The following is a 27346-nucleotide window of genomic DNA, read 5'->3' on the forward strand; positions in this document are numbered from 1 at the left end:
CATAAATTGCTCTCATTTTTTTTACTTTAATTTATGTTTTTGATTTGCTCTTTGTGTCAGTGGCTTCTATTTATTTTAAAGAAGATTGTTTCTTAATTCCCATATAATTAAGATTATTGCAGTCATTTTTCCCTTATTTTTTTCTAATTATTTTGAATTATAATCAGAGAATGTTTCTTGTGAGTCACTATTTTTAAAAATTTCTTAATATGTTTTCTTTATGGTCTAGTACAGAATTGTCCAATAGGAATCTAATGTAAGTCATATATGTAATTGAAGGCTTTTTAGTATGTATATTAAAAAAAAGTAAAAAGAGGATTGCAGTTAATTTTCATAATATATTTTATTGAATCAAATATATTAAAATATTATCCTTTAAACATATGCTCAATATAAAATTGTGTTCAGATGCTTGTTTGCCATGGTTTCTTCCAGTTTTATTGAGACATAATTGACAGGCAACCTTGGTTAAACTTAAGGTGGATAGCAGAGTGATCTGACTTTCTAGATCATGAGACTTTTACCACAAGTTTAGTGATCACGCATCATCTCATATAAGTACAAAATTAAAGGAATTAATGTTGTTAACTACAGTCCTGGTATTTATTTCTCTTATAACTGGAAATTATGGACATGAGTTTGGGCATGCTCTGGGAGCTGGTGATGGACAGGGAAGCCTGGCGTGCTGCACTCCATGGGGTCGCAAAGAGTTGGACATGGCTGAGCAACTGAACTGATGACCGGAAATTAGTACATAGACTGCTTGTGTGCTCAGCCGCTTTAGTCATGTCCGATTCTCTGCAACCCTATGGACTGTAGCCTACCAGGCCCCTCTGTCCATGGGATTTTCCTGGCAAGAGTACTGGAGTGGGTTGCCTTGCCCTCCACCAGGGGCTGGTCTTCCAAACCCAGAGATTGAATCTCTATCTCCTGCATTGCAGGCAGATTCTTTATTGCTCCCCCTCCTCCCATTCCCTGCCTCTGGTAGCCACAAAGCTGATTTCTATTTCTATGAGTTTGCTTCTTAGTTTTCAAAGTATGATGGGTCTGCAGCACTATGCTTGTTCCTATTACACAACATGGTGATTCAGTCCTTCTACACACTTCAAAATAATCACCATAAATCCAGCTATGATATCCATCACAGAAATGTATTATGTAACTATTGACTGTATCTCACACTCTTATTTCATACCTATGACACTTATTTTGCAACTGGAAGCTTGGATCTTAATCCCCCTCACCCTTTACTCTCCTTTCCCTGCTCTGATCCCCTGTCAATAGCCTGTTTGTTCTCTGTATCTGTGAGTCTGTTTCTGTTTTGTTATGGTTGTTCATTTTCATTGCCTTTTATTTTCCACATGTAAGTGAAATCATACATATTTATCTTTATATGTCTTACTTCACTAAGTGTAATACCCATGAGGTCCATCCATGTTGTCGCAATGGGAAGATTTCATCCTTTTTTATGGCTCAGTAATGGGTGTTCATTGGAAGGACTGATGCTAAAGCTGAAACTCCAATACTTTGGCCACCTCATGCTAAGAGTTGACTCATTGGAAAACACCCTGATGCTGGGAGGGATTGGAGGCAGGAGGAGAAGGGGACGACAGAGGATGAGATGGCTGGATGGCATCACTGACTCGATGGACATGAGTCTGAGTGAACTCTGGGAGTTGGTGATGGACAGGGAGGCCTGGCGTGCTGCAATTCATAGGGTTGCAAAGAGTCGGACACGACTGAGTCACTGAACTGAACTGAATATTCAATAGCCAATATTTTTGGTTATTGTAAATAGTGCTGCGATGAACCTCGGGGTGCGTATGTATTTTCTAATTCCTGTTTTTGTCTTCTTTGTGTAAATACTCGGGAGTAGAGTTGCTGCACCATGCGGCAGTTGTACGGTTTTCCATTGTGGGTGTGCCAATTTACACTGCCTCCAGCAGTGCACTACAGTTCCCTTTTCTTTACATTCTTACCCACCTGTGTTTTTAAAATGTTTTATCTCATCATCTTTTGTTATTTGCTTAATCACCATGTACATGTAACAGTTCTTTGAAAAATGCCATTTGTATTAAGTATTTTATTAAATCTGTAGATTGCCTTAAGTAGTACAGTCGTTTTAACAATATTAACTATTCCAATCCATGAATATGGTACATCTTTCCATCTGTTTGTGTTGTCTTCAATTACTTTTATCAGTGCCTTATAAATTTCTCAGTATAGGTCTTTTATCTTCCTATATTTATTCCTAGGTGTTTTATTATTTTGATGTTACTGGAAATAGATTGTTTCCTTAATTTCTCTTATGATAGTTCATTGTCAGTATATAGAAATGCAACAGATTTCTGTTAATAATTGTATATCCTGCAACTTTACCAAATTCATTAATGAGTTCTAATAGTTTTTTTAGTGGCGTCTTTAGGGTTTTCTATGTGTAGTGTCGTGTCATCTGAAAACAGTGACAGTTTTACTTCTTCCTTTCTAATTTGGATTTTTTTTTGTGTTATAGATGTTTGGTTGGTGGTTACCATGTGGTTTCTTGGTAGCAGTCTCTATATATATGTGATTATTTTAAATTGTTAATATTTGAAGTTCAAAAGCATTTTAACAACTCTGTTTTCAAACTCTCTCCACATTTACTATTTTTGACATATTTCACACCTTTTTGTTTTGTGTATCCCTTAGCTACTCACTGTGGATGATTTTACCACTTTTGTCTTTTAACCTTCCTGCTAGCCTTATATGTGGTTGATGTACTACCTTTATTGTATATTTATCTTTACCAAAGAAATTTTTTCTTTTGTAATTTTCATATTTCTAATTGTGGTCTTTACTTTTCCACTTAGAGAACACTCTTTAAAAATTCTTGTAAACCTGGTTTCATGGTGCTAGACTGTGAGTTTTGCTTGTCTGTAAAACTTTTGACCTCTCCTTTGAATCGGAATGAAAGCTGTGTCAAGTAGGGCACTTCTGGTTGTTTTTCATCACTTTAAATATATCATGCCATTTCCTTCCAGCCTGCAGAATTTCTGCTGCAAAGTCAGCTTATAATCTGATGGGTTGGCTGTGGGGTCTTGAGAGAGTCAGTTCCTAGGCAGGTTGATAGGGAGTCTAGGGGTCCCCAAAGAGAGAGGGGTCTGGAATTCTCAAGGAGGAAAAAAGGACAAACTTTTTTTCTTTCTCCACATTCCTTAGGATTATATACCAATAATGTATGCTGCCTAAGGACAGTCTTTGGATTCAACCTTCTGTTATTTTAAAATGTTAATTATGGGAGTATACCTGGTCTTTACAAGGATGTATCTTGCCTGAGGACAGTGTTATCTTAAAATGTAAATTATGGGAGTAGGTCGGAGGAGGTCTTTACAACCTCCAGACATTCTTTGGATTATATAACCTCATTATTAACACTAGCAAGCGGGTACTTTTTCTACCCCCTTCTGATGCCTATGTCAGAAGCTTTCTCTATCTCCTTTATACTTTAATAAAACTTTACTACACAAAAGCTCTGAGCGATCAAGCCTCGTCTCTGGCCCCGGATTGAATTCTCCTCCGGGGGCCAAGAATCCCGGTGTATTCACGTGATTCAACAACAACCTTTCAGTCTGGAGTGTCACAAAACTTGTTTTGGCCTGCTGGTACATGGAGCCAGGGCCCAGGGAGTCCTGAGGCTTGTACCAGCCTGCTTGTGGGTGAGTTGAGTCTTGGGGCTAATGCTGGCCCACTTGTAGGTGGAGCTGGGTCCTGGAATCTCTGATTGAATGGCCTAGGGGTCCATGATCTGGTGTCAGCTTGCTGGAGGATAGGGTCAGGGTCCAGGTAATCCAAGGGTTAGTGCTGGCTCATTGGTGGGTGGAGTTGTGACCCAGGGTCTCTGGCTGCAGGGCCTGGGGGTCCTGGATTTGGTGTTGTCCCACTGGAGGATGGGGCCTGGGCCCTAGGCGTCCTTGGGCTAGTGCTGGTGCACTGGTAGGAGTCCAGGTCCTGGGCCCTCTGGTGAATGGGTCCAGGTGCTGGGTGGCTGAGAACTCAGGGGGTCTTAGGCAGCTGGCCTGTTAGCAAGTGGGCCTCTGTCCCCACTTGGCTAGCTGCTTGACCTGAAGCATCATAGTACTGCTGCCTATAAGCAAGGAGAGTGGGGCTGGGTCCTGGTACTAATAAGCTAGAGGGTTGATCCCAAAATGGCCCTTGCCATCGCAGTGTCATCATGAGAGAATGGAGCTCTCCAAAGAGCTGCTGTCAGTGTCCACATCCCCAGGATGATCTCTGCTGCCTCCTGCCTCTCTGGAAGGTTCTCCAAGACTAGTGGCTTCCTGCTTTTGCTCTGGGCCCCAGAGTGTATGAAATTTTGTGTGTATCCTTGAAAAATAAAGTCTCGATTTCCTACAGCCCTCTGGTTCTCCCAAAAGTGAGCCCCACTGACCTTCAAAGCCAGATATTCTGGAAGTTCTTCTTCCTGATGCAGAACCCTGGTCTGGGATACCTGATATAGGGCTCAGATCCCTCACCACAGGGTTCCTTCACTGGAACCCTCATAGTGTTGTTGGTGGGAGTGTAAAATGGTACAGTCATTGTGGAAAACAGTATGTCAACTCCTCAAAAAATTAAAAATAGAATTACCAGATGATCCAGCAACTCCACTTCTGGGTATATACCCAAAATAATTGAAAGGAGCATCTCGAAGAGATAGTTGTATACCCATCATAGCAGCATTATTCACAACAGCCAGAAGGTGAGAGAAACCCATGTCCATTGGCAGGTGAACAGATAAGCAAAATGTGGTCCATCTATACAATAGAATATTATTTAGCCTTAAAAATGAAGGAAATTCTGACAACATATATGACCACATGAATGAACCTAGAGGACATGATGCTGAGTGAAATAAGTCAGTATCATAAAGACACATACTGTATGACTCCACTAATATGAGGAACCTAGAGTAGTCAAATTCATAGAGACAGAAAGTAAAATGGAGGTTGCTAGGGACTATGAAGTGGGGGAAACTGTGGAGATGTTAAGGGGTATACAGTTTCAGCTTTTCAAGATGAACAGTCTGGAGACTGGTTGCACAACAATATGACTGTAATGAACACTACCAAACTGTACACTTAAAAAATGGTTAAGATGCTAAATCTTATGTTGGGGTATTTTATCATGATTAAACATTTTTAAAAGGCAAACTTTATGAGGAAACAGTCAAACCTATGTGTGCCAATTCAGCAGCTATATGTTTAAAGTAAAAACTATTAAATATTACAAATGTAAATTGAGCAAAATTCAGTTAAATGGGGAAATATTTTAAGACATCACTTTCAGAATTAGGTGTGTTGAGCTTTTTAATTAGAAAATCAAAAATATGCATTTTTAGATGGATTAATGGAACATTTACAAACATTGATCATATGTTATCTGATGAAGTAGCCACTAACTACATATGACTACTGGGCACTTAAAATGAGGATAGTCCAAACTGACATAGGTGTAAGTGTAAAATACATAGCATGATTTGAAGACTTAATGTGAAACATCTCATTAATTTTATATTGAGGGCAGTGGCCAATATGTTGAAGGAAGAACTCAAATTCACACCCTCCCGTGCTGTAGTTATTCAGTCGTGTCCAATTCTTTGTGATTCCATGGACTGTAGCCCACCAGTCTCCTCTGTCCATGCAGATTCTCCAGGCAAGAATACTGGAGTGGGTTGCCATGCCCTCCTCCACGGGATCTTCCCAAGCCAGGGGTCAAACCCAGGTCTCCTGCATTGCAAGTGGATTCTTTACCATCTGAGCCATCAGGGAAGCCCAAGAATACTGGAGTGGATAACCTATCCCTTCTCCAGGGGATCTTCCTGGCCCAGGAATTGAACTGGGGTCTCCTGTATTGCAGGTGGATTTTTTTTACCAGCTGAGCTACTGACCCAGGAATGGAACCAGGGTCTACTGCACTGCAGGCAGATTTTTTACCAGCTGATACCAGGGAACACCAGTATTACCATTTATAGAATACTGATGTGAAAGGCCTGAAAACTAGCAGAAAAGACAAGTCTATAATTAAAGATATAAAGAAGGAACCACAATGAGATGTGTAGGAGAGATGAAGATACAGTATAATCAAGACCCGTACCCTAGGTGGTAGACTCACAAATAGAGTGATTATAATTTCAGATGAGAGAACAAGCTGCATTTTTAGCCTGTCCAGTTCAGATATCTTTTCACTCTCATGCCTTATGCAAACCTTTCTTTGGTGATGACCAACGGGTGGGGGCAACGGCACCCCACTCCAGTACTCTTGCCTGGAAAATCCCATGGACGGAGGAGCCTGGTGGGCTGCAGTCCATGGGGTCTCTAAGAGTCGAGCACGACCAAGCGACTTCCCTTTCACTTTTCACTTTCATGCATTGGAGAAGGAAATGGCAACCCACTCCAGTGTTCTTGCCTGGAGAATCTCAGGGACCGGGGAGCCTGGTGGGCTGCCGTCTATGGGGTCACACAGAGTCGGACACCACTGAAGTGACTTAGCAGCAGCAGCAACGGATGGGGGTCGCACACTTTGTAATGGAATATCCTCAAGCAACTATGCCCAAAAAGATTTTGAGAGCAGAAAATGTGCCAACAGAAAGCTACCTCTCAGATCTGTGTATGTTGCACCACTCAATCAATATTCCAAATTTTCCACTATTCAAAGCTTTCCAAAATTTCTGGCTTTTGTCAACCTGAGATGAGATACACTGTGCATGTGGCAATGGGAAAATTGTGTTTAGCCTTACGGAAATGCTTTGTACATTTCCAGCCGTCATAGTTGCAGAACCAATCAAAAGCTAGCAGTGAGATTTTCATTGTTTTTGGTCATTACCACCACTGTTCTTTTTTTTCATTATTGCTTAAGCCAAGCGATCTGAATACTGTCCTGAGGCTGCTCATAATCAATTGTGTAACTGTGAGGAATTCACTTAAGTGTTTCGCCCTAGCCTTTGAAGGGAGAAGGAAATTGGAGAAGGAAATGGCAGCCCACTCCAGTGTTCTTGCCTGGAGAATCCCAGGGACGGGGGAGCCTGGTGGGCTGCCGTCTATGGGGTCGCACAGAGTCGGACACGACTGAAGTGACTTAGCATAGCATTGAAGGGAGAATGAGTTGGGGGGGGGGTGCGGAGAGAGACAATGTGTATGTGCGTGTGTGTGTAGTCACTCAGCTATATTAGACTCTGCAACTATTTGGACTACAGCCCGCCCACCTGTGTTCCCTGTTAGTAGTGACTTCATTCCTACAAAACCAACTTCAGATTTCTGACCTCCAGATCTTTAAGAGAATAAATACACATTGTTCCAAGTCACTGAATTTGTGGTAAATTGTAAATTGTTAGCGCAAGCATGAGAAACTAAATACATTACCTTTACCAGGCTTAAGTGATGTCAGTCAGTCATGTCCGACTCTTTGGGACCCCATGGACTGTAGCCCACCAGGCTTCTCGGTCCATGGGATTTTCCAGGCAAGAGTACTGGAGTGGGTTGCCATTTCCTTCTCCAGGGGATCTTCCCGACCCAGGGATCAAACCTGGGTCTCCTGGACTGCAGGCAGACGCTTTACCTCTGAGCCACCAGGGAAACCAGGTTTAACTGTTTTTAAAAAGCCTAGGCTTAATGTTTTATTTAAACAGTTAACTCTCAGTGGGTCACCAGCAATATGTGGAACTAAATGCCGTCTTTAAACCAAAAGTATTATTAATATATTCATATCTCTTACTACTTTGTGCTAAAAAATGGAAGTAAACTGATTTATCTTGGCAACATTAACATCAGAGCAAACCACTAGGTTCACATTGCAAATAAAGTAGAAAAGCCAGGTTGAAGGTGCCCTGGTGAACATTCTGTCTCAGTAACACGAAATAAGCAGCGTCTGCCCTGGGGTTATGTTTAATAAATAGCAAAGTGCATACAGATATTTACAACAGTTTTAAAGAAAAACAGAGGTCCTATTCTGTGGCCCAACAGCAGCAACAAATAGGCGTTGGCATGAACTGTTCATAAATTCTTGAGTACAGTTGTTTTGCAAGTAGAGCTCGCTTGCAATCTTAAAAAAACAAACAAAGAACGCCCTGCTATTCCTCAAGTTGTGCTCTAAGTTCAACGTGGACCAGGATCACTTGGTGTCAGTGCTTAACAACTGCTCTTTGCCATTTATTATCAGGGACTTCAGCTCCCCATCTTCTTCCACTTCTATCCTTTCTTGGCCATTCTCCACGATTCTCTTGGTGGTGATCATTTTGCCGTTCATGATTTCGGTGGAAGTCGACATGGATTTAAAGTTGCCCGTCCCCCCACTACCACGGGACATGGAGACGGAAGAGAGGCCCCCATTCCCAATGGAACCAAATGAGGTAAACCCTGTATCAAAAGGAGAAAAACCACTTCCAAATGGTGGAAATTCACTGAAGGCGGAGAAGAGCGACGCGGACCCCCTGCTTCGGCTTCCCCGGGATCTCCTCCGACCCCCCACAAAGTTCTCCAGCGGGTCTCCAAAGAAGTCAAACGAAAATGGGTCCCGGCTGCCGAAAAACTCTCTGAAGACGTCGGCCGGGGTCCCGGAAGGTGAAGATGCACTCGAAGGGGTCCTCGAATGGCCTGCCGCCGCCGGCGCGGCCACCGCCGCCGCCCTCCACTCCCGCCTCGCCGTAGCGGTCGTACACGTCTCTTTTCTTGGCGTCGGACAACACCTCGTAGGCCTGGGCCACTTGTTTGAATCGCCTCTCCGCCTCCTCCTTGTTCTCGGGGTTTTTGTCCGGGTGCCACTTGAGCGCCAGTTTGCGGTACGCTTTCTTGATGGCTTCCGACGAGGCCTGGCGGGGCACGCCCAGCACCTCGTAGTAGTCTACCATATTGGAAGGCCGGGAACGGCCCCGCGGGCCAAGGACAGGTGCTGGCTGGCAGCCCCCGGGGCGCGGACCCGAGTGCCCACCAGGCCAGGCTGCCCAGAGTGGGCGCCCCTTGTGATGATGCCGCGTCTCATTGGGCGAGCCCAGAACGCATTGCTCACGCGGTGCTCTGTGACCGGTTTCACGCAGCCGCAGAGGCCCCGCCCACTCATTTGTTCGGCCCACCCGACCTCCAATGAGCGGTTATCACCAAACGGGGAGATGTGGCTCTGACTACATTAGCAGATAGTTCTCACAGGTATCTCTCTGATGGTCCTGTGGTTATGACCCTGTTCTCTCAATGCAGGGAGCACTGGTTCCATCTCTGGTCAGGAAATCAAGGTCTTGGATCAAGAAAGAAAGTCATTTTCTTAAAGTAGGCTTGACATCAGGCTTCCGCTTGGCTGGAGGTGAGGGGTGTTGTCCTGTTGTTCAGTCGCTCAGTCGTGTCCAACTCATTGCGACTCCGTGGACTGCAGCCAGGCTTTCCTGTCCTTCACCATCTCCCAGAGTTTGCTCAAACTCATGTCCATTGCCATCCAACCATCTCATCCTCTATCCTCTCCTTCTGCCTGCTGTCTTTCCCAGCATCAGGGTCTTTCCCAATAAGTTTGCATCAGGTGGCCAAAGTATTGGAGCTTCTGTTCAGCATCAGTCCTTCCAATGAATATTAAGGACTGATTTCCTTTAGGATGGACTGCTTGGATCTTCTTGCATTCCAAGGGACTCTCAAGAGTCTTCTCCAACACCACAGTTCAAAAGCATCAATTCTTCGGTGCTCAGTTTTCTTTATAGTCCAGCTTTCACATCCATACATGACTACTGGAAAAATCATAGCTTTGACTAGATGGACTTTTGTTGGCAAAGTAACGTCTCTGCTTTTTAATATGCTGTCTCTGATCATAACTTTTCTTCCAAGGAGCAAGCATCTTTTCATTTCATGGTTGTAGTCACCATCTGCAGAGATTTTGGAGCCCAAGAAAATAAAGTCTCTCACTGTTTCCATTGTTTCCCCATCTATTTGCCTTGAGGTGATGGGATCTCTGCCTTGATCTTTGTTTTTTGACTGTTGAGTTTTAAGTTACCTTTTTCACTCTCCTCTTTCACTCACCTTCATCAAGAGGCTCTTTGGTCCTCTTCGCTTCCTGAGATGAGGGTGGTGTCATCTGCATTTCTGAGGTTATTGATATATCTAAGTTGGGGGTAGAGTAGAGTAATCAGAGTAAGTTTAGTCTGATCCTTGTCTGAGAAACAAACACTCTTAGCATTTGTCTAGAACAGCATTTCTCCAACTTTTTTTCCTCAGGACCCTTTTGCTTTTGTTTATGTGAGTTATATCTATCAGTACTTGCTCCAGCAAAAATTAAAACAAGGTCAATTTAATAACGATAAACCCATTACATGCTAATATAAATCATATATTTATGGAAAATAACTTTTTCAAAACATTAACAAACAGTGCCATTATTTTCTATTTTTTTTTAACATCTCTCTGGATTAACAGAAGAGCTCGACTTTTATACCTGCTTCTGCATTCAGTGTATTGCTATATCACGTGTCATGTAGCCACTGGGAAACTCCAGTGTATTCAAAAGTCAAATATCATTATCTTAGAAACAATTTTAACTTTGAAAAATTCTCTGAAGATTTTTTGGGGATCCCCAGGGTGCTCTGGCTCATAGTCTGTTAACTCCTGACCCAGTATATCAAAATGATGAAAACTGCTGGCCATGTTTAAGTGCTGCATGTAAACTTGGGATTTCGTGATTATTTCTGCTAAAACTGCTGTATCACCATGCTTTTCTTTTTGATATTTGACTTTTCCACTCCCTCCTTTTTCTTTCTATGACACTATATTAATTTCCTTGATAAATGGTGAGGCAACACCAATAAAGTTCACTTAGTTCTAAGAGGAAATGATTAACCAATGAACTCAATATTTCATCATAAAAGGTAATAGATCCAAAAGGGTTCACCTTTTCACCAGAACAAACTGCTGATTCCATATCACCTTGAGAAACTCAAGCCAACCTGGCACTTGGGAAGCATGCAATAAACAATAGTAGAAAGTAGAGATTGGTAATAGAGTCCACTGTGAACAAAGCAATATGGAAAAGTACAAGGTGTGTTTGGGGTAGGTTAAGTGATTCAGAATGGCAGGAAGGAAAGGGGCAGAGAGAGCAGTTAAGCAGAAAGGCTAGAGAAATGGAATGAAATGGAGTCCATTCCAGGGAGTTTTGAAGGCAAAGCTGTGGAGTCTGCATTTATTCTGGACCCTAGGAATGTGCTGACCAAGGTTTTAGGGATGGTGGCGGCTGGGACTGTGCGATGGATGGCCGATGCAGGGAATGAAAAGAGAGAGGTAGGGACTAAGAGCCTTGGAGGTTGAGGCCTAGAAACAAAACCATGGCAGCTGGGTCTGAGAACCAGTGGTAGAATGATCCAGATTTGGCACTTGCTGGGTTGAATAGAGGGCCTAGAGCAAAGGGAGAAGGGGCATCACATCCAAACAGAAACATTTACTGAGTCTTACTGTCTGCAAAGCCGTGGATAGGTAGAGATAGAGGCAGAGAGGGAGTCTAGTAGGGAACTCAGGCAAATTGCTGAAGGATACAAGGCAGAATGGGGGCTTCCCTGGAGGCTCGATGGTTAAAAAAAAAAAAGTCCACCTGTCAATGCAGGAGACGTGGGTTCGATCCTTGGGTTGGGAAGCTCTCCCAGAGAAAGAAATGTCAACCCACTCTGGTTTTCTTGCCTGGGAAATCTCATGGACAGAGGAGCCTGGCAGGCTACAGTCCACGGGGTCGCAAAAGAATTGGACACGACTGACTGAGTAAATGGCAACAGTGACAAGGCAGAATAAAGCAAAATGCTATGGAAAGTCAAGGAAGGTGACTTTGTTTCCCCTGGAGGGCCCCACAGATTATCCAGAGGGAGTGGACTTGTTTATGTAGCCCTTTTCAGTTTAGTAACAAGCAGCTCCAGTTTGATTCCATCAAAAGAGCTAAGAGTAGTTGGGAGGGTGAGTTTCTTCACTTCAGCATGGCTTCAGCTTTAAAAGAAATCACCTTCCAGGGAGTCTAGGAATGCTCTTGCAGACACCCCACTCTTCAGTAGACGCCAGAGCAAGACTACATCACTGCCCTGCTCGGTTTCCTTGGCTACCCATGCTCCCCGATCCCAGCACATCTCAGCCTGCCCTGTAATTGCCTTGTTGTTTGTCTGCCAGAGCCCTCTTGACAGGCACAGACCGTGTCTAACTTGGATTTCGGGCCCTGGCTCTTCGCATCATGCTGGGAGGGCCAACACTCGCCATAAATCTTTGATGAGTGGGGGAATTCACAGTGGATTCTGAGTGTCAGGTCTCCACAGGCTGCAGGGAAGAAGTTTTATTGGATTGCTTAGTCATGGTTCTTGGTCATAATTTTTGAGAGTGGGTGTGGACTGCCTGCTATTCATTTTGGTAAAGAACAATTTCTGGTCTTGGACAGAGTCACACTCTTAAACCATTCAAGTGCACAGCGGCCTCAAAAAGTTCTGAGGCTCTGCCTGATGCAGTAAAGTCATAAAATCATTAACGTGGTGACTATGTGTTTTTACAGCCCCTTTGCTCTATGTAATCTACAGATGAACGCTTGTGACATTGAGACTTTAGAAGAATGACTGCCCTATTGTTTAAATTGGACTATGAATTTCAGAATGACAGATAAGCACACACCTATGAGCCAAACCCTTGCCACCTTTTTTCTTCTCACCTAGAATCTTGATCTCGGTGAACTCCTGGGCAGGGGAGGGTGGGGAGGGAGCTTAAGAGTGCAGAAGCGTGAGCACGCATATGCCTGAATCACTTCCTTCTACACCTGAAACTAACACAGTATGGTACAGTTCAATTGAAAAGATAAAAAAAGAATTCGCGTGCTTAGGGGCTTCCAGACAGTTAAACTGTTGCCTGTGGCGAGACCTAGAAAGTCCTGCCCTCTTTATCTCTAAAAGTAAACGCCCAGCAGTCTGTAGCTGACTGACAGCTATGGTCACGTGACACAAGCAAACACTAACTTGGTGTTTAGTTTGGTTCCTGAGTTATGTAAGTGAGAGGGGGCAGACCTCCGGCAGGTGGCTGTCTCGGTAGCAACAGCAGAGCAAGCATGACAGCAGGGTCCCAGGGGGATCGCCCAGTCATCCTGCTCCTGCTGCTGTGCGCACTCGGCCCCTCCGTGTCCCAGGGTGGGAAGCTGCTGGTGGTCCCGGTAGATGGCAGCCACTGGCTGAGTTTGGTCGGACCCCTCCAGCCATTGCAGCAGAAGGGACATGACATAGTGGTCCTGGCACCTGACGCCTCCATATACATTAAAGAGGAAGCATTTTACACCTTGAAGAGGTACCCTGTGCCATTCCGAAGGGAGGACTTGGAAGAGACTTTTATCAGCCTCGGGCGTACTGTTTTTGAGGATGATCCTTTCCTGAAGCGCGTGATCAAAACCTACCAGAAAATCAAAAAGGACTCGGCTCTGCTCTTATCCGCCTGCTCCCATTTACTGCACAACAAGGAGCTGATGGCCTCCCTGACGGCAAGTAGCTTCGATGCCGTGTTGACAGACCCTTTCCTTCCCTGCGGCCCCATCGTGGCCCAGTACCTGTCTGTGCCTGCCGTGTTCTTCTTGAATGGACTGCCATGCAGCCTGGACTTTCAGGGTACCCAGAGCCCCAGTCCACCATCCTACGTGCCCAGGTATCTGTCCTTTAACTCAGATCACATGACCTTCCTGCAGCGGGTGAAGAACATGTTCATCACCTTGTCAGAGAGTTTGCTGTGCGATATGGTTTATTCCCCATACGGGCTGCTTGCCTCGGAAATCCTTCAGACAGACATGACTGTTCGGGATCTCATGAGTTTTGGGTCTGTCTGGATTCTCAGAAGTGACTTTGTGTTTAATTTCCCAAGACCCATCATGCCCAACATAGTTTTTGTTGGTGGGATCAACTGCGCTAGCAAAAAGCCACTCTCTCAGGTGTGTATTTGAGTGGGAACTTTATATACCTGTATTCTAGCAAGAACTTTGAGTGGATGAACTTGTCATGGATCTGCTGAGACAGCCTCAAATGCCTTGTCTTGTTCATTTCTATTTCACCAGTCTCTTAGGAGTGAGTTGTAATTTATAACTCTTTGGCATCTTCTTCTAGGTTTTTTTGTTTTTTGTTTTTATTTAATCGGAGATTTTAGGAAAGTGTACTTTGGCCATTTTATTCTGTGCACTCCAGTGGATAGTAATTGATTAGATGTGACATGGGTTAAATGCCATAAACACAGGGCCCTGGGTCCAGGGTTCCTCGCAGAGAACAAAATTGTGCAGCGTGCACTTTGCCCATGGTCAGGTCAGGCTCACAAAAGTCAAGACTGCTGAGATAATTCTTTGGCATCAATAGATAGATCCTGCATGGCAGGGAAAATTGCCTTTATGTTCCTGGTTAAAAGTCCAGTTTCTAGATAATAAGAAGCTGAATACGGCAGTTCCATTTCCTATAATAAAGCAAATCACTAGACAGCCAGGTTCTGATGCTGGATTCAAAGCTCATGCATCTCACTCTCTTAAATGCTTATATATTAATGTTTTCACCCTCTGCAACTGGAAGTTTGCAGGAAAAAAACAAAAGTAGCATTCACATTCTCTTCCAAATCTCGACAGAGAGGGTAGAGAATAGCAGGAGAGTTTCCTTCTAATGGGGATTTGGGAAAGATTCTTCAAGTAGGTGACAGTTCAGTGGGCGTTCCTTCATTTATTCAAGTATTGGTTTGGGATCTGCTGGTAGCCCAAGTACTTTCCAGATGCTGAGTCTGGCTCCTACGAGGGGCTACTATCACCCTCATAGAGTGATGAATCTTATTTCCAGTGAGCTTCTGACATTCGTATTTTATAATATTTAAAAAATAATAATTTTTGACTTTGGGTCTTTGTTGCTGCCCAGGCTTTTCTCTGGTTGCAGCGAGAGAGGCTTACTCTTCATTGCGGTGCACAGGCTTCTCATGACGGTGGCTTCTCTTGTTGAGAAGCACGGGCTCTAGGGAGGCCTGGCTTCAGTAGTTGTAACTCCTGGGCTCTAGAGCACAGGCTCAGTACTTGTGGCACACGGGCTTAGTTGCTCCTCGGCCAGATCAGGGATTGAACCCGAGTCTCCTGCACCAGCAGGCAGGTTCTTTATCGCTGAGCCAGCAGAGCAGCCCTCATGTTTTAAATGATTATATAATTGTCATAGCCAGCTGAAACTTCTGGCAGCAGGAGCAATACCAGGTGAGGAGTCGGGTGCTACCTGGATACCTCCATCCCACTGCTGCAAAACAGGGGCTCCTGAATGGGGCTCTGATTCCACCCCTGTAATGTGAGGAGAGATCTCGTAAGCCCTCGAAGACCCCTGGCAATAAGATTCTGAGACCCCCACGGTCTGCTGGACACATTTGTGTCTAGTGGGGTGGTCTGGTGAAGAAAGAAGGTGTGCTGTGGATTTTCTGAAAGCAAGATGAGAAAATCCAGGAGTGTAGAAATCCATTAATGGTTCTTTTTCAGACAGAGAAAAAGAAAGGGGTGAAATGTCATCAAACCAACAGTCATATCTCAGATCAAAGGAAAGAAAGTTAGCCAGCAGGTCCGAGCAAGATATTTTTGCATGTTTGCTGTTGCATTTGGAAAACAGCTCTTATTTATTTAAGTGATTTTCTTCTTTATTTAGGATGTTTCATGGGAGAGACTGCAGAACTTTATCAAAGGTCTTTCTTGACATCACATCTTTATATCATTTATTGACATATTTTCCCCTTAAGTGGTAAATTGTATTGAATGTGTGTTGGTTGCTGCCTTGTTTTTTGCAAGTGAGCTTCGATGTGAGAATATTTCTGTAAATTGTGCCTGATAGCAGTTCCCATTGTCTTACTGAAATGCTTTTAATTTGAAATTCCATTTTTAGATGCTAATATCACCATTCCTGCACTGCTTTTGTTTACATTTCTCTAGTGCCTCCTTAGTACTCCAGGTCTTCAACCTTCTTCCTTCTCTTTAAACAACATGAAGCACGGACTTCCCTGGCAGTCCAGTGGTTAAGATTCTGTGCTACCAATGAAGGGGGCGTGGGTTTGATTCTTGGTCAGGGAACTAAGACCCCACATACTGTGCTGCAAAAGATAAACACAACAAAATAAACCCGAAAGCTCTACAGAGCCAATATTGTTAACCTAGTCAGGCAGATTCTTTTAACAGTTGAATTTCACCTGTTTGCACTTAACAATCAACAGATATGATTATAACTCTTGCAGTTTATTTTTACTTTGCTTTGTCATTTCCCTTTTTCTTGATTTATGCTGGTCTGTCACATTGCTGTTATCTTTTTTCCCCTTGGTTAGTTAGAGAGTGCTGCTCTGCACTTCCTTCCCTCTATTGGGGATCACACTATTCCCAATGCTCTTGGTAAAAGTCCTGAACTTTTCAAGTATAAAGATGAAATCTTTGTTAATGAGAGTCCCTAGAGAAAGCACAGCTTGGTGTTGGGCATACCTTTGGGATGCCATCAAAGAATGAAGATGGTAGAACAATGCTGAGAGAAAAGGCATGACACTCAAGAATTCCAAGATGTCAGTCCCCTCTCACCTGAGAACATCTCAGAATACACAGAGGTCCAGAGATGGTGTCCACACATCCACAATGGTTGTAAGGAAAACAGTCAAACAGAGGATCGGTAAGAACAGACTTGAAGATGATGAAGAGAAGAGAGTGGTGACAAGGAAGCTCGCAGTGTTCCTAAGTGGCTCTGAATGTACAATGAGACAGCAACACATTTCCAACATACTGTTTCATGAGTCTCCTTGCAAAATGAAAGGCATTTGGGAAGGAAAAATCTAATAAAAGCCTAGAACTCAAAATACTAAACTCACAGCCAAAGTCAGGACTTCTAGTAAAAGCCTCCTGGGTTTCGAAGTCAGTACACTTGACAAACAGGAGATTAACAAGGCCCAGGATGCCTGATAACACTACAACTGCTTTTGAACCTAGAAAGGTCAACAATACTACACTAAATGCCATGGTTCTCAGTCACCTGAGACACGGCAGTGATGGAGGCAGGGGTCCGTGTCCCATCGCAATGGCACTTGGTACCCAGCTTCTTTACCTCTGGACACCAGCTCTCAGGGTGTCCAGGCAAGAGTACTGGAGTTGGGTGCTATCACCTTCTCCGTGGCATTCTTTGGAGACATATAAAACCATCTGGAGACTCTCAGGGAGTGAATTAGATCATTAATAACCAACAGTTCAGGGAAACTTGCCCTACTTGTGCCTTGCTCTGTTTCCTTCAAGTAGATTACCACTGCGTGTGTGTGCGTGCACAGGTAGCGTGTGTGTGTCTTGAAGCCTGGAGCACTCTGGAGTTGGCTCTGAAGTTTGGGAACAGATCACGCCATGCTAAGATTATTGCCCAAGGCTGAATCTAGGGGTTTCCTTCCTTTCTTCCTGAGATACACCCACCATTCATCTCCAGGTTCTAGTTTCAACGCTGTGACTAATGCTGCTGTTCTTCTGATTGCATTATTCCTGTTGCATCTTGCTGAAAAGTTTGGCATCATTTCAGGAGGACTCCAAAGAGTTCTGGTACCATAGTTCTTTATGTATCAGTATAGAGAAGAATCCAGTGAGAGGCAGAGTGACTTATTAGGGTAGGATGCTTGTGGGGCTTACATGGGGCTTCCTGGGTGGCTCAGTGGTAAAGAAAAATATACCTGCAATGCAGAAGATGGAGGAGACACTGCAGGTTTGATCCCTGGGTTAGGAAGATCCCTTGGAGGAGGGTATGGCAACCCACTCCAGTATTCTTGCCTGGAGAATCCCATGGATAGAGGAGTCTGCAGGCTACAGTCCATAGTGTCTCACAGAACTGGACATGACTGAAGTGACTAAGCACACACACTTGAGGCTTACAAGAGGGTGGGTGAGAAATGCCACACCTGAGAACTTAATGTGCTACAGCTTTATGATCAAAGGAAAAGCAGGGAGGGGGAGAAGACCTTTGTCTTTCTTGAGTAGACGTCATGCTTCCATCATCGGCTCCTCCTCCAGGAGCGTTTTCTTGTCCCTATATGGTCAAGCTAGGGTCACGGTTATGTGTGCAGACAGCAAGTCCTAGGAATCATTAACTTACTGAACTCACTGGGCAGGATGTTGGTCTCACGCTACCATTGTTTTAGTGTTTTGGGACACACACCATGCTTTTGCTGCCTGGTTTTGTTGTTACGCAAGCCTGCTTGGTTTTGTGGTTAAGGAAACCTGCTTTCTCAAGTAATCATGAACTTACAGGGGTCTCCTATGTTTTTCTACTTACAATCTGCTAGTGGGATTAACTATGTAATCATCTATTATGTCCCTTCATTCTATCCCTATCATTTTCAGAGCTTTCATTTGACATTGATCGCTAAGTCTATCCATTATTCCTTAAGGGATAGGCCTTTGCCAGGTTGTAAACTAACCTGTACTTACTAGCTGGGATCCCTGCCATGTCTGATTCTCACCCTACACACACAGACATTTTCTAATATCCAACTTTCTGCTTCATTCAAGGAACCACAGATTACTCGGGTTCTAGTAGTTGTAAGATTCATTGTTAACTGGCAAATCAATCATAGTTGATAGCTCAAACACACCAAAACTCACTTGATGGGTTCAGTCCTTGGTCAGGGAACCCACAAGCTGCATGGCATGCCCCCCCAATTACTCCTTGACTTAAAAAGTCATCATAATGACAATAGGATGCCGTTAGTAAAGGGAAGGACTTTGAATGCACTCAGGCCCTAGTTTTCGGATGAGCCTGTCTCACATGCAGAGGAGAACAAGCTGGTGTAATCCACACAGGGGTCGGCATGCCACCCGGTCTCTGTTCTCCATTCCTTATTCCTTGGGTCATCTGGCCCTGAAGTTTCTTCTGAAAGTCTCGTTGCCTTGTCTTGAACTGTGTCCTTAAGTAGCCAAGGCTGTCTGCCTGCTGGTGATCTTTGCTGGATGCTTCCTGAGACAATGGAGCAGCCTTGCACGTGCAGCCTTCCTTGGATGACCATGAGGGCCATAGTGAACTAAGAATAGGAAGCGGGCTCTAGGTGAGGGTCATATGCTGCGTGGGTGAAAACTGTGCCTGTTTCTCCTTCCTACCAAGAGGCTTTGGTGGTCAAGGTTTACTCACATGCCCTTCACCTTCTCTGAACCCCACAGAAGGGGCTCAGGTCGCTGGGACACACTTGGCAAGGGTTTCTGTCCCTTATTTTGTGTTTTTCATACCTAGGGAGGAACAGTTTACATTTTACAGTACGTACGGAATCAGCAGAGAAAGATTCAAATACGTTTCTGTATATTCTTTATGCTAAAGCAGGCACGTTGACTTAAACACCTTAGAAACTCTTATCCAGGAAAAGGTTGGGAAAATGCACGGTTGACTGGTTACATTTCAGCATGGAGTTGACACGGATATGAGCTTTACTCGTTCAAGTGTATTGACTGCCACAGGCTGCAGGGAAGCCAGAAGGATTTTTGTTGTGGAAGGATTTTTTGCTATTTGAGGTTTTTCCTTAATCATGAGTCTAATTCTTAATGCCCTCTGTAGCTTTGTGCTTTGACTCCATTCATTCTTTCAGCATAAAAAGAATATTCTAGAAGTCTTGAAAAGTAATATGGGTCTTTACATAGATTTTCTTAGAGAGGAAGTGCCGGAGAGAGTTTGCTGAAATTCTATTTGGACAGTGTTTCTCTCCTCCCATGTTTCCTTTCACGGAATCTGCTGAAACCTCACTCCTCTCTCCAGGAGGCTCCTTCCCCTTTCCTCCCTTCTTACTACTGCCTTCAGCTCGTTCGTTCAGCCCTCCTCCCCAAAGCCTGCTTTCTTCCAAACTTTCCCAGCTGCATGAAGCCCTGGGGGAAAGGATCTGGCTTTACCTCTGATCACTTTTCTCTCAGAAACTTGACACATGACTTGGAATCTACATTTCAGAGGAGAACCTGGGTGATAACTCTGTAAGCAGGAAACATTCCTCCTTTGGGATGGAAAGGACTTGGGGAGGGAGGGTGTTACAACACACATTAATACTTTGTGTCTCTATCACACACACACACACACACACACACACACACACACACACACACACAAATACACACTCCTGTAATCACTTTCTTATGAGGAAGATACCTTATTCAGAGCTGAATGCATATAGTCATCAAAAAATATGAGAAAAAATTAACTGGAAATTTCTCTTCTGCTTCTAGGAATTTGAAGCCTATGTAAATGCTTCTGGAGAACACGGAATTGTGGTTTTCTCTTTGGGCTCAATGGTCTCGGAGATTCCGGAGCAGAAAGCTATGGAAATTGCTGATGCTTTGGGCAAAATACCTCAAACAGTAAGAAGATTCTATATGATTTTTTTAATATCTATCTTCACAAGAGTTCTAACCCCAGACTTGCAATAACTAAATTAATTTATGAGTTGGGCTTTAAATTTGGATTTCCCTGCCACTTCCCAATTATTACTAGTAATCCAAAGGTTTTTTTTTTTTGCTATTTCATTCTCAACTACACTGTTAAACCATGATCCACTGCACGAGGAGGACTCTTTCTCACTTAACTGACTCAAAAGTGTATTAAAGAGAATTTATTTTTTTAAAATAAAATGAGCAGGATAGTGTTTCTTCATATTGCATAAGAATATTTCTCCAGAAAGCAGTTGGTTAGGACACTGGATTCATTTCTTATATTTCTGCTTTTATAGTTCCATGCCCACTCATTTTATTAAGTAATTTCCCTTGAAGTTCAGAAAAGTGCAAAAATCATAGATATACAACTTGCTGAATTTTCACAGATTCACGAAGTGAACACACCCATGGAATCAAGCCTCTGGAACGAGACACAGAATGTTACCTGTCCCCAAAAGCCTTCTTAATCATCATACCTCCTACCTTTTCCAAGGTTATATTCATTCAGAGACTCCAGTTTCTAGCTACTATAGCTGATGTCTTGTCTTGTTTTAAAAATTGTATATGTCGCACTCGGGGCCTTTTTCCGTCCATACCCACGTCGGAAAATTCACGGCCCGGTTTTCTAGAAAAATGCCCAAGTTCAAGGCGGCCCGCGGGGCCGGGGGTCAGGAAAAGCATGCACCGCTGGCCGAGCAGATCCTGGCTGGGGACGCGGTGCGGGCAGGAACCCGAGAAAAACGGCGGGGTCGCGGAACCGGAGACGAGGAGGAAGAGTACGTGGGGCCCCGGCTGACCCGACAGATTTTGCAGCAAGCGCGGCAGCAGCAAGAGGAGCTCAAGGCAGAGCATGGGAGCGGGGACAGACCCGCGGTGCCGCGGGAGCGCGCTATGCGGCTTGATCCAGGAGTGCGGCAGGATGGATCAGATGACGAGGAGTGGCCCACCCTGGAGAAGGCTGCCACAACGGCAGGGCCGGGCTAGCAGGCGGAGGTGGTCGTGGACCCCGAGGATGAGCGTGCCCTTGAGATGTTCATGAACCAGAACCCTCCTGCCAGGCGCACCCTGGCTGACATCATCATGGAGCAGTTAACTGAGAAGCAGACGAAGTCGAAACGGTCATGTCCGAGGTCTCAGGCTTCCCTGTGCCCCAGCTGGACCCCCGCGTCCTAGAGGTCTACAGAGGGGTTCGGGAGGTGTTGTCTAAGTACCGCAGTGGGAAACTGCCCAAGGCATTTAAGATCATCCCTGCCCTCTCCAACTGGGAGCAGATCCTCTACGTCACAGAGCCTGAGGCCTGGACCGCTGCTGCCATGTACCAAGCCACAAGGATTTTTGCCTCTAACTTAAAGGAACGGATGGCCCAGCGCTTCTATAACCTGGTTCTGCTCCCCCGGGTATGAGATGACATTGCTGAGTACAAACGACTCAACTTCCACCTCTACATGGCCCTGAAGAAGGCCCTGTTCAAGCCTGGAGCCTGGTTTAAAGGCATCCTGATCCCGCTGTGCGAGTCGGGCACCTGTACCCTCCTGGAAGCCATCATCGTGGGCAGCATCATCACCAAGTGCTCCATCCCCGTGCTGCACTCCAGTGCAGCCATGCTGAAAATTGCAGAGATGGAGTACAGCGGGGCCAACAGCATTTTCCTGTGGCTGCTGCTGGACAAGAAGTACGCACTGCCCTACCGAGTGCTGGACGCCCTGGTCTTCCACTTCCTGGGCTTCTGGACAGAGAAGCGTGAGCTGCCCGTGCTCTGGCACCAGTGCCTGTTGACTTTGGTCCAGCGCTACAAGGCCGACCTAGCCACGGAGCAGAAGGAGGCCCTCCTGGAACTGCTCCGGCTGCAGCCCCACCCCCAGCTGTCCCCGGAGATCAGGCGTGAGTTGCAGAGTGCCGTCCCCCGAGATGTAGAAGATGTTCCCGTCACCATGGAGTGAGGATGCAGCGCTCGCCTGGGTCTGCGGAGCGTGGAAGGACTCCAGGATCCCTGCTGGTGACTGGAGGTGATTCCGAGCCTTGACGGCTGAAGACCCGGATCAGGGCCAAGACAGGTCTCAGGCCTCTGACTCCCCAGTTCTCAACAGGGGGCCATAGTAGGGCTGGTTCCCTCTTGCGTTCTAGGCCTGCATACCTGCTCAGTTCTGGGACCTGACTTGAGGTCCCACAGCCCAGCACTCCCAGGTTCCAGCTAGGGATGGAATGGGTACTTCCTTTCAGGCTGTTGTGTCAGGTCACTGGGAGGTGGATAAAGACAAAAAGCAGGTATTTATTGAAAAAAATAAAAATAAAAATGGTATGTGTACGTTCTTAAACTCGGGGGTTTTTTTTTGTTTTTGTTTTTTTCCTTCTGCAAGGTCCTGTGGCGATACACTGGGACTCCACCACCAAACCTTGCGAAGAACACAAAGCTCGTCAAGTGGCTGCCCCAGAACGATCTGCTCGGTACGTGGGGAGGACTTAGCATGTAGGGTCTAACCAAGGTTAAGTTAAGAAAGTGGCTCAGGCAGGGCTATTCTAAAGCATTATTTAGCTGGAAAGGATTATTGTCAACATATCCCACATTGCCTTTTACCTGGTAGGATATCTCAACCCACGTGCGCTTTTGCACATTTCTGCAGGGGCCATGTGTGGATGGCACTGGGCCCTGAGCACGCTTGGAGGACCCAGACGATGTCAGATGGTGAAACTCGGTGGCTTGACTGGTGGCATCACCCCCTGCTTTTCTCCTCAGGTCACCCAAAGACTCGGGCCTTTATCACACATTCCGGCTCCCATGGCATTTATGAAGGAATATGCAATGGCGTTCCCATGGTGATGATGCCCTTGTTTGGTGATCAGATGGACAATGCAAAGCGCATGGAGACCCGGGGAGCTGGAGTGACTTTGAATGTCCTGGAAATGAGTTCAGAAGATTTAGAAAAAGCCTTGAAAGCTGTCATCAATGAAAAGACGTAAGAGAAAAACTACCCAGGAATACTTGCTACTTGTATTTTGGCCATCGCCTCACAATAACCGTTCAGATGCAAAAACAAATACCCCAAGATCTAGTTTATAAGTAAGATGGCTTGGGGTTATTACCACTCATTTTACACAAACGTGCTTTAATTTCTATAGAATTTATCATAAAAATGATTTTAAATATTATTTCCCCTGGTGTACTTAAAATTTCCATTTATTTAAAAAATGTCAATATAATAAATGTCTGATCTCTAAGTTCCTGCAAAGAAAGAAACATTCCATTAGAAGAAGCATAGTGTCCAAGATAAAAACAAATCAGTTACTTAAGGTATGGTTTTTCTCAGCACTGAAACCTGTGAGAAATTTTGTCCATGGGGGTTTAAAAATCTGTGTGTGTGTGTGATGTGCTATGACAAAGGCTCGTGATAATAGCAAAGTCAAGGTTGTTCAAATGTGGCTCTGAAAGCAAATCAATAGGCAAAAGCCATTAGATCAAATTATCTCTGCGTGAACTTTATTGTATTGCTGTCAATTGCTACAAGTAATAGGCTGATCAGAATCTTCTAGGAAGAAATTATGGACAGGCGTGGACTTCATCCAACAGTCAGCTATGCATGTGCACATGTGTGCATGTGTGTGTATGTATGTGTATCTACGAGAGTATCAGGAACCTCTACCCATAGTTTCTTCATTTTGAAGGAGACATCAGTCAGGAAGACAGATGTAAAAAGACTGGAATGTGTTCACATAGGAAGAGACACTACACAGGGGAACAACCAAGCCTAGACAAGGGAAAATGGGCAAGAAATGATGGTGCTCACATGTATGTGATGCTTCTGATTGAAAAAGAATTGTCTACATAACCCCAGGGTAAAGTGCCCACAGTGTTTGGGCAGAGCAGTTGATGTGATTCTTATCCATCATTTCAATTGGCTTCTGGCAGCCCAACTTGTCAGCATTAGGTCATGCTGCTCATGCATCACTACAATTAAAGCCTGACTTCTTTCCATATGCTGGTAACTTATTCTTGAGGTTCGTATTAGTAACGTAACTTTGACCTTTCATTCAGTGGTATGGACAACTACTTGTAATCCAAAAGTGACTTGGTAGAAGTTCTCTAGTACGTTACTATCTAAAAAAAAACCACACTAATCAGTCATTTCAAGTTACTAATTTTATTCCTTTCTGACCCATCGCATGTGAATCTCCGTGTTCCCAAAACTCTAAACTGGGACGGCACCCAGTTTAGAGAAGTGGAAAGATAAAGAGATAAAGAGAAGATAAAGAGAAGTGAAAAAGTTTCCAACATCGGGTTATAAAACCAGGCCATAACAGGGGCTTAATAAATTAATGAGTGAAAGTCCAAGAAAATCTATTTTGTATGAGGCAATTTATATAAAAAGAAGGTGTTTAACAGAATTTATGGTCAAATATTAGTAGTACATTATAATAATGTACCCATATGAGATGATGGGCATGTTTAAGGTCAGATATGACCATAATCACTCCTGAATAAGTGTCTTGCTTTTCTGTCTCTCCCCTTCTCTTCCCCTTGCCACCTCCTCCTTCCCCTTCTCTTCCTTCTCTTCCTTCTTCTAGTGCACCCATACTAAGGGAGGAAGTATCCAACCCATTTTGGATTTGGATATTGACTCAGCTGTTCACACAGTCCAAAATAAACGGGAACCCATTTTTTCCCTAACAGGCTGCATAGATACTCCCTCATGCAGAATTTAGCACTTGGATGGTCTGATGCCTCAGGAGTTGAAAGTATATCACTGTCCTGGATACGGCACTTTAAACTGTCTTTTACGGTGGCTAGAAGTGATTATTTGCAATCTCATTGAATGGGAAATCATTAATAATTTCTGAGATGACCTGTTCCTTTATTTCTTTATCTTGTTACCACAAAGTATGACTAATTTCCTATAAGGATATCACTAAAAAGAGAAGAAGAAGAGTAGGAAGCAAGTTTCAAACAACTTAAAATTTTGGCTTCCAGTTTTAAGAGATAAAAAATATTTAGTGTGTGTGTGTGTGTGTGTGTGTGTTTCTGATTACAATAGAAACTCTACCACGTTTGGAAAATCTGGAAGCAAGGATAGAGGGAGGATGGTTCACTACTGCTGGTGCTCCAGGCATTCACATAACTGTCTTTGTGTTCAGCTATAAGGAAAACATCATGCGCCTCTCCAGACTTCACAAGGACCGCCCCATAGAGCCTCTGGACCTGGCTGTGTTCTGGGTGGAGTTTGTGATGAGGCACAAGGGGGCATCCCACCTGCGCCCTGCAGCCCATGACCTCACCTGGTACCAGTACCACTCTCTGGATGTGATTGGCTTCCTCCTGGCGGTCACGCTGACAGTCATCTTCATCACCTTTAAGGCCTGTGCCTTCGCCTTCCGGAAATGCTTTGGGAAGAAAGAGCGAGTGAAGAAATCTCATAAATCCAAGACACACTGAGAACGGGGTTGGAAACTTTAGAGAAAGGTTAAATTCATGTTATGCTCACTCAAGAACTACTTTGCCAGAAAATGACGCCCCAGAGTGCGTTTTGAAAAGTAAAAATGACCAAATCCCTAGTCACACACACAGGTAGAGATATTTGAGTCTCTTTGCTGTTTCCTCCAGTACCTTAATCTGGACTTCACTTGTCATCTTTCAATTGACTTAAGAGAACCGGTAGGTCCTTCCTCAACCTACAATACTGTTCCTGCCCAGAAATGGGACCTGTCTGGGAAGCGTGTCTTCCTCCCCCTCCCCCAGGAACGTGTCCAGCATCGGTAGATACATTCGGTTACCAGTTATGGCTGGTTCTCAGTTATGCTCATGTTTCACAGGTACCACTGTGCATCTAAAGAAGATGTCTCTTCCTTATCCTTGATGTGATGTGAATGAATGGTATAGCGCTCTTCTGAGACGGTGTATGATTTCTGACTTTACTGGGGGAAGAATGATGTATAAAATTGGTGGGTGATATGCCTGAGTAGATAATCATTGCTTGTCCCAAACAGATCTGAATTTGACAGATGCCTAAATTATAGTGACTGGAAAGTATATTTTTTTCTGATGTGATAACTAAAAATACATTAATAAATTTACGTTAATTATATTGGTTAGGTGTTCTCTTTATGGGTGTTGCATTTATTTATTATTAAACTACATGTTTTAACTACAAAAGTAATACGTGATTCTGACAGAAAATTTGAAAAAGGTGTACACACACACGTGCAAGGAGATTAAAGTCACCATTACTCATGTTCCCTCATGTTTGCCAAAATAACCACACTTATTTTTTTGGCAAATATGTGGAGTTATAAAATACTGCAAATACACCATACTTAGTATATTGAAGGAACGCTACCGTATTTGGTATATTGGTAAACTGAAGGAAGAATTTAGAAAACACATTCTTCCTTCACTTTACCCTATTGTGAATGCTCTCTCCAGGTCTTTATATAACATTTAATTTGTTTTAAGTGGCCAAGGAATACTCTATTGCATGAATATACCAAAATTTATATAACCACAACCCCCAGGTATATTCACTTTTATTTTCCTTTATAAAAAAGACATCACTAAATATTCCAGTAGCTGAGTCTTTGTACATACATATCCATGACTGTTTCCATGGGAAAGGGCCTTCCAACAGATCAATGGTTGTTTGTTTTGGCTCCATTAACGTGAGGATTCATGGGCAAGCAGTTTATTTGCAAAGGGAAGGAAAGCCTGAAGAGGAGTGGGGAGTAGGGCGGGGAGTGATGACCACCAAGAAGGCAGCTCTCTGTGGGCAGCTGGAGCTCAATCCTGCTGCTTGCCATGGGCAGCCAGTGCAGAAAACACGGTGGATTTACCCCACTGGAGGCAGAAGGCCCTTGGGGATCCCGGCACTTGTTCTTGTTGGTGATTGGCTGCTCCCAGGTGGCATTCATTTCCCTGTACTTACGGGGGTCCACAAGGGCAGGTAAGAGGGCTTTAAAATCCAGA

General features: G+C 44.3%; 4 protein-coding genes and 1 pseudogene across 4 annotated transcripts in view; 4 read left to right on the plus strand and 1 right to left on the minus strand.

The window, feature by feature from the left end:
- The window catches only part of LOC132344951 (UDP-glucuronosyltransferase 1A3-like), a 77666-nt gene extending 57441 nt beyond the window's left edge, over window positions 1–20225 (plus strand). Inside the window, exon 2 of the mRNA XM_059885228.1 lies at window positions 20194–20225. The gene's annotated coding sequence lies outside the window, so the exon portion shown is untranslated. The remainder of the gene's footprint in view (window positions 1–20193) is intronic.
- Window positions 1–25822, plus strand: part of UGT1A6 (UDP glucuronosyltransferase 1 family, polypeptide A6) — a 123001-nt gene extending 97179 nt beyond the window's left edge. Inside the window, exons 2-5 of the mRNA NM_174762.1 lie at window positions 20194–20325; window positions 22755–22842; window positions 23132–23351; window positions 25525–25822. Coding sequence (NP_777187.1) covers window positions 20194–20325; window positions 22755–22842; window positions 23132–23351; window positions 25525–25822 — 738 coding nt within the window. The remainder of the gene's footprint in view (window positions 1–20193; window positions 20326–22754; window positions 22843–23131; window positions 23352–25524) is intronic.
- On the minus strand, window positions 7901–8997 carry DNAJB3 (DnaJ heat shock protein family (Hsp40) member B3). The gene is given in 2 exon segments (NM_001075916.3): window positions 7901–8581; window positions 8583–8997. Coding segments are annotated over 2 exon segments (735 nt in total). The 5' UTR covers window positions 8879–8997; the 3' UTR covers window positions 7901–8142.
- Window positions 13038–26471, plus strand: UGT1A1 (UDP glucuronosyltransferase family 1 member A1). Its single transcript, NM_001105636.1, has 5 exons — window positions 13038–13923; window positions 20194–20325; window positions 22755–22842; window positions 23132–23351; window positions 25525–26471. The coding sequence occupies exons 1-5, from the start codon at window positions 13060–13062 to the stop codon at window positions 25820–25822; spliced, it is 1602 nt and encodes a 533-aa protein (NP_001099106.1). The 5' UTR covers window positions 13038–13059; the 3' UTR covers window positions 25823–26471.
- On the plus strand, window positions 20335–22748 carry LOC101904121 (bystin-like; annotated as a pseudogene).
- Window positions 26472–27346: the final 875 nt, after the last annotated feature.

Source organism: Bos taurus, chromosome 3 (assembly GCF_002263795.3).
Source record: "Bos taurus isolate L1 Dominette 01449 registration number 42190680 breed Hereford chromosome 3, ARS-UCD2.0, whole genome shotgun sequence".
NCBI lineage: Eukaryota > Metazoa > Chordata > Mammalia > Artiodactyla > Bovidae > Bos > Bos taurus.